This window comes from Poromitra crassiceps (genome assembly GCF_964638095.1).
Source record: "Poromitra crassiceps genome assembly, chromosome: 20".
Taxonomy (NCBI): domain Eukaryota; kingdom Metazoa; phylum Chordata; class Actinopteri; order Beryciformes; family Melamphaidae; genus Poromitra; species Poromitra crassiceps.
Window position 1 is genome coordinate 28,899,402 of NC_139637.1, and position 7,745 is coordinate 28,907,146.

Here is a 7,745-nt window from a genome sequence, read left to right on the forward strand (position 1 = left end):
GTTATAAAAAGCAGGTTGCACTCATTTATTTCTTGCGTAATTACTTAAAATAGTAAAACTAAAAGTTCTAATAAAATCTATCAACTTTATAAACATACCACACACGCGCACACAGACGCACACATGCGCGCGCACATACACACACACACACACACACACACACACACACACACACACACACACACACACACACACACACACACACACACACACACACACACACACACACACACACAAATACACTACAATGTTGGACAATGACACCAGTCTCCAAAATTGCCAACACGCAAAATGAACAAATTTAATCAAGTAGAGGCCAAATTCCCTTTCAGACAACCAAACTTTGAAGTTAACCAGACTACACATTCATCTCATTCATGCTATTCATTAAAAAGTCATAGATACAGTATTGATTTTCAGTGCACTGGCCTTTTCAGATGATGTGCCAAAGAAAGAGAACATATGCTAAGCTAACAGGATGACAGCAACACATAAAGAGTAACCATGCATCCACACTGCAAGCAACATGGCAAGTTGAACTTTTCGTCAGTATCACCAGTGAGATTTCTGTGCTACCCATTGACTGTATATGGAATATGGACATATCGGTGTCTCTTGTTTCTCTAATGCTACCAATGTGATTTTACTTTACTTTACTTTACTTTATTTCATTTAGCAGACGCTTTTGTCCAAAGCGACTTACAGCATATTACAATGCATAAAAATACAGCAATAAAATGCAACAATAAACAACAATAAACAGAAACAAAAACGGGAACATAAAATACACACATCACTTTTGGGAGGGGCCCAGGTGTAGTTCGAAAAAGTGTGTTTTTAGTCTCCGGCGGAAAATGGCTAACGAGTCAGCCAGCATAACAGAGGGGGAAAGCTCGTTCCACCATTGAGGAGCCAGGGAGGAAAAGAGTCGTGAGCGGACCAAGCGGCCCCCAGGGTCACGTAGTGATGGAGGGGCAAGGCGAGCTGTGCAGGTGGAGGAGCGGAGGGGACGGTTGGTTGTTTGAAAACTGACCAAAGATTGCAGATAGGTAGGGGCTGACCGGTGAACTGCCCGGTAGGCCAGTACAAGAGTCTTGAATTTAATGCGGGCTATAATTGGGAGCCAGTGGAGGTCGCGGAGAAGGGGAGTGACGTGAGAGAATTTAGGTAGATTGAACACCAGTCGGGCAGCTGCATTCTGGATGAGCTGGAGGGGTTGGAAGGCCGAGGCAGGTAGCCCCGCCATGAGAACATTGCAATAATCAAGGCGGGAAAAAACAAGTGCCTGTACCAGAAGTTGAGTTGCCTCCCTAGTGAGAAATTTGCGGATTTTTCTAATATTGTACAGTGAGAACCTACATGAGCGGACGGTTGCAGAGATGAATGATGAGGTTGAAAGCTGATTATCTATAATTACACCTAGGTTTTTGACAGTTTTAGATGGCCGTACAGTGGTATTTTCTATGGTGATGGAGAGGTCTGTGAGAGGGCAGTTTTTTCCGGGGATGAAAAGAAGTTCCGTTTTGTCAAGATTGAGTTTTAGATGATGGGCGGTCATCCAGGTTAAAATGTCTTTGAGACACGCGGCTAGGCGTGCCTCAATTTGGGTATCGTCAGGGGGAAAAGAAAGAAAGAGTTGAGTGTCGTCGGCATAGCTGTGATAGGAGAACCCGTGAGATGAGATTATGTGACCAGGCACATAATCTTTTTGTTCAGGAAGTTCTACAACTATTCAAAGCTTCACAGTTCTCGCTCAATTTTTTTTTTGCTGGTCCACGACTAGCGGCACCAGCTTTGATGAAGTTCCACCATTGATCGGCCGGAAAATGTGGTCAGAGAGAGAGAGAGAGAGAGACACACACACACACACACACACACACACACACACACACACACACACACAGCTTCCCCTGTGGAGTAAGCAGTTAATATTAAAATGGGCTATGCATAAGTGCAGCCTTATATTGATTTGCATCATCTGACGACTTTCTGAGCTGCCCATAGCTACTTTCCTTAGGAAGGAGAATTGGCAACACTGTGGGCCAGCTATGCTAGGTTTGACCTTGTCTTGTTATTTCAAAAACTATATATTTCCGAAAACGATGCTTGTGGAACAGGTTCAATGGTACGTTTTTTTCTGTTTATTTTTCCTAATTATTTTATTTTATTTTAATTTACCTAATTAGCGCTTGCTAGCTAGCTTTACTCAATGTAATTTTATGAAAGGCAATAAAGCAACAAAAAAGTACATGGCTTATTTTTCTTGTTTACTTGCTCACACAGTCAGGCAGAATGCAACCCATCAACCAAGTTGCTTACAATGTGAACGCATGGTAAGAGTGACTGGTATCTTCTACATGTTTTGACCACTTTGTTTCTCATGATGCATTTCAGAAAGGCATACCAGCAGTCTCAAGCGCCTGAGGGGCTTTTCCAGGTTTGAAGTTCCACACTTTGAATGTTCCAGCACTGAATGCTGCAGACAGCTGGGTGGCGGTTTCTCTCTGAACATCCTTCTGTAAGGGCTTATTTGACAGTAGGTGCCACAGACAGATGGGCTGCGACATTAGTGGATGAGGAGGAGGCGGCTCACGTCAGCTCTGGTGTTAAAGTCAGCAGCAGCAAGATGGAGGTTAATCCAAGTGACTGGTGATGGCGGGCGGCGTCTGTGGCTGGACAAAAACAAGGGTTTCATGCATTATTACAGCAGTTATAGCAATTAAGGCCCAGCTTACACGACAACGCTCTGTGCATGAAACAGCAAATTTTTGTTTCCATGCCAACGGTATTATTGGGGCCTGAAAATGCAAGAAAAAAGAAAGTGAAACCAGGTTCTAGAGTGGGTAAACACAGGTGCAAGCAAAACACTAATGAGGGTTTCCAACTTCCATGATTGTATTTGGAAACCCTCATTAGTGTTTTGCTTGCACCTGTGTTTATTCTGCCTTTTCGACACAAAATGGCCCCCGTGAAAAGGGTCTATCGTTATCACAACACTGTGTATAAACCAAAGGCCAAGTTGGAACCAAAGGCCAAAACGCAACAACAGTTTGCCCTTTTATGCAGAGACCGTTGTCTGTCGTCTAAACGTGGCCTAAGATTAATACCTAAGAGCCTGAATTATTAATTGACCACCTGTTGTTACGGCTGTTAAAAACTTCAAATTATTTCATAATTGCAACTTGTGCTTTCCCCCCTTATAAGATCCTACCTTCATATCGGTTTGATACTGTCACAAACATTTCTGTCAGCCTAAGTAAACTCTTTTCCGTCTCTTAAAAAGCTGGGTAAAATGAGTTTAGGTGGCTATACCCTCCCATTAATACAATAAACCATTCACATTATAATAAGTTTCAGCAAATGACATTCTGTTAAAAAAATATGTTAACACAACAAATCCCTTTAATGTAATGAAAGCTATTGATAAACATTTTCCTGTGGACTAATTATGACATTATTGGGTTTAATGACATGGAAACACTGACATTTTAAGTTTTCAAACATGTATTAATTTACATGAACCAAATTGCTACACTATTGGCTAATTATTATCACATTAATAGTTTATTACATTTACATTCAAAGGAAATGATTGCATTAACAGTTGTAAGACGTCCTTTGTTTACCAATGAAATGCTCTCTTCCTTTCTTAAGTCTTGGGTTCTCTGTAAAAATATGAAACAAAAAATATCACGTTCACTGTGAGTGCAATGCACAAATTATATGAATGATTATCAAGTGTCGTTCTCCCAAACGGAGAATCTTGTGTCTGCAATGTTTGATAAGGTGCATAAGGCACAGAAATGTGCCAAAGTGTGTTTCCCAATCTTAAAGCGAATAATTCTAGTGTTCTTGTTAACATGATATATGAGAAAATACTATTCTTAAAGAGTAATACTATTATTAATAATTTTTCATTTGTACAGTACATGGCCATTTTCACCCTGTCCGTATTGACCAACATGACATTTGCATCTACAATATTAGGGTTAGGGTTAGTTATGGTTATGCGTTAAAATATTTATACTAGAAAATATTTCAAATTGAATGCACACCATGTAAGGTCAGGAACTTGACCACAAGGAGAACTGTCACCATTTTAGGATTAAATGTACTACCCATCACATACCACCCCATGCAGTTTTATTGTGACGGGGAAAGGCAAATATTTTAAGGATCTTGTGTCTGTGGTGGGAACGTATGTTTTTTTCGTAGAGGATTAACATAATCTTTCATTTTTTGGATAAACAAAAAAGTTTGCTCATGATGATTTTTTTAAATTCATGTATTTTTATATTTTTTGCAGGTGGAGGAGAAATGGCACCCGTTTGCGAGAATGACTGAAAAATAATCCCGCTACAAACAGATTCACCAAACACAATGAGACGGGTGTGGGTGTCCGTGGAGCCCAGAGCATTCTGTGCGGTGCAGCGGAACATGGAGCCGTTGAGCAAGGCAGGAACTCGCTCCAGGATGAGCTCCCTCCCCTCATGCTGCTCTCTGCCGTCCAGCAGAAGACCTCCAACTCTGCTCCAGGTGAACAGAGGCTCAGGAAACACCTCGCTCTGCACCAAGGCACAAACACAAGCAGAAGGTCACCCGGTCAAATCCCTGGACTGACTGCGAAAAGGTGGCTTGGGAAAGTGAATGACCTCTTATTCCTCAACAATAACAATTAGTAAGAAGGATCTTATACTGCCATCAGATGGAAAGCTCGGGCTTTGATAGAGGATGCCGTGGAAGTGGTACTGTAGTTCCTCGAATGGCCACTTGAGGCTGGCTCCAAAAGGGAGTCATTCCCCGTTCAACTCCATGTTAAAATGTCTTTGCAACAGGAGTAAACATCTTTACATCCTGGTTCAAAACACGGTTTTGATCTCTATAGCTTATTTCACCTTTCATAACAACTGTATGGAAGCAGAAAATGCTACAACTACTCTACTATGGATTTAATTTTAACGTTATATGTTATAGCCTACTTCGGTTATGGGCGGAGGGCAGATATGCGGTCGCTATGGCGACCAGGTGTGGGCGGGGTGGGCGGGGGCAGATCGAGCAGCGGTGGAAGCAAAACATCCATCGGGTCGAAACGAGTAGAGCCGAGTGGTGACGAGCTGTGCAGGGCTGTAAAATATGGTGGAAATGAGCCATATGGTTGTCCTCGGCAGCTCCCAGTGTGAATGTGTGGAACTGGAATGTGAAGCAAGGAAATGCTGGAAAGGAGCACAGAGATCAGTCGACTTTTCCTCGGAAAAAAATGGTCACAGTAAAAGCAACAATAAAAGGGCTGGTAACTATCATCCCTGGAAGATTATGAATTATCTTAGAGGACCCACCAAAAGCGCTCGACCGGGGTAAACTTACCGCAGATGACCCTAGCTGGAAGCCCTGGACAGCAATCCGGACAGTCTCTCCCACTTTGGCCTGACTGGGGCTCATCAACAGTTTAGGCCCTCTAGGAGCAGCTGGGAGAAAAAACAAATAATCATTGGACTGCCATTGAAACTGTTGTGATACTTGAACATTTTCAAAACGTTGTCTGACTCTTTCAACCTATGTTGATGTGTCAAGTGAGTGAAGTGACAGATTCCCATCTCTCATTTCCTGTAATACCGTTTGCGCGATGCATGCTGTAATCTCCATGCATAATTTGGACATCTCAACACCACATCATCGCATTATACACCAATAACACTATAAATGTTGAATCTTGAATCTTGAATCAGACAGTGAAAATCAAAGGTGAGGAACAGTTGATGAGTCTGACAGACAGTGAAAATCAAAGGTGAGGAACAGTTGATGGAAGGTGGGTGAAGTTTTTTAGTCCACAAAACATTCCCACGAGTTCTAAACCACTGTTGCAGAATTCTTCTACTCAACTGAAGTGGATGGGGTCCAACTTTCAATCAAACATAAACAACAACCTCAGCCCACTTAGGCTCACCTGGCATAATCCAAGTCCCCACAAGCCCTCAACCAGTTGACTTGAAAAGACATCATTTCCACCCTGTTTTTAGCTGAAATCTCGAAGAAGTCTTCTGGAGACTTGGATTACGCCAGGTGTTCAGTATGGATGTTTTTTTACAAGTTTTACAATCCACTTGAATTGTTTAGGAGAATTCTGCAACATTGTTTTGCTGTGAAACTCCACAGATGTTTTGTGGACTAAAAAGCTCATGGGGCTGAGTAGATAATTGATAACACTAATTTTGATGGGAATTGATCTTTTAAGATGTCTCCATGACACAGTAACTAGTTTAATGTGAGTGTCACCCTCAGAGAATGAGGTGAACATGGCTATTCCAACCCAGTTACAGTATGATGTTTACATGCATCTTAAGGACAGGAGTTCTCTCTCCATGTGAACATAGCTGGTGTGTGACGTGCCTCTATACTCACCCAGTGTGACCTCGTGCTGCATGGGCATGGAGAGCGCGGGGTGCTTCACCACACAGCTGAACAGAGCCTGGTTGTCCAGCTGAGGGTTGAGCCTCCAGGTCAGCTTGGCTCTCACCTCCACAGATGAGAAAAGTACATATTCTTTACTCAAGTAGAAGTACAGGTACTTGTGTAAAAAAAGGTAGTACTGATTCAACTTGTTTACTCAAGTAAAGTTTAAAAAAGAAGTGCATTTTCTGGAATGTAAAAGTAAAATTAAAAAGTATACCGTTGTTTCTGTGCAAAGCTAACTGAAACTCACGTCATATTAATATAATTCTAAGACTATTTAACTTACAATATCCCTTACAAACATGTTTTAAGATGTATAAAGACCAGAGATGGGAAAAGTACACACCTTCTTTACTTAAGTAGAAGTACAGTTACTTGTCTAAATAAAGACTCTGGTACTGTAAAAGTAGAAGTACTGATTCAACTTGTTTCAAGTAAAAGTAAAAAATGACAGGCTCTGAAATCTAATCAAGTATAAAAGTAAAAAAGTATTTCTCCTGGCTCTTTCTGTGCAAAGCTAACTGAACCTCACGTCATATTAAGAGAAACAGAATCTCTGGGGTGGGGACCCTGGAAACGATGAACCGAGCACACACGGACACACTCAAATTAACGCTCTCCAAGTAGTAGGATTGGCTACAGGTAGTTTATGCTGATGGTATATAATCTCTGGTCCCAGATCTGTTTGAAACACAGTCACTGAAGAACTAAATCTAGGAAATGAAAATAAATAAACGGACTCCCTTCAAGCTTCAAGTCAGTTTTGGTGGAGTACGAAGTCCTTCATCACTTGTGTTAGTGGTAGGGAGTGGACTGGTTCAGGCGATGTGTGCCCAGCACTTGGTGGATCCGGATCCGACACACGTGGGACAGACTGCCAGGACATTTCCTGGCCTCACTAAAGACCCTGAGGGCGTTGGGATCCGCCCTCTCCCCTAGCTGTGCCTGCTCTGCGGTCACCAGGGCCGGGTCACCGCCATAGTCCAGCAGCAGCTGGACGAAGGCCGTGTTGCACCTGTTACGCAGCACCACCTCCAGCAGGAGAGAAGCCACGTCACGGGTCATAACGCCAGCGGCCTGGAGCAGCAGGCGGAAGCAGTCCAGGCGGTTGTCTTCAGCACTGATGTATAGAGGGGTCCAAGGACCCCGCCATATGCTTCTGTTAGGGTCGGGCCCCGGCTTCCAGGAGGATCCAGACACAGTCCAGGTGACCGTGGCTCAGGGCCCAGGAGAGAGGCGTGTAGTCAAGCTGATCAGCTAGGTCTACCTGTGCTCCCTGTGTGATCAAGTAGTCC

General features: G+C 42.9%; 1 protein-coding gene across 1 annotated transcript in view; it reads right to left on the reverse strand.

Annotated features, from left to right (window-relative positions):
* Positions 1-3,597: 3,597 nt before the first annotated feature.
* Positions 3,598-7,745, reverse strand: part of igsf21b (immunoglobin superfamily, member 21b) — a gene marked incomplete at both ends in the record, with an annotated part of 14,686 nt that continues 10,538 nt past the window's right edge. Inside the window, 4 exons of the mRNA XM_083657028.1 lie at positions 3,598-3,665; positions 4,373-4,565; positions 5,365-5,465; positions 6,400-6,514. Coding sequence (XP_083513154.1) covers positions 3,598-3,665; positions 4,373-4,565; positions 5,365-5,465; positions 6,400-6,514 — 477 coding nt within the window. The remainder of the gene's footprint in view (positions 3,666-4,372; positions 4,566-5,364; positions 5,466-6,399; positions 6,515-7,745) is intronic.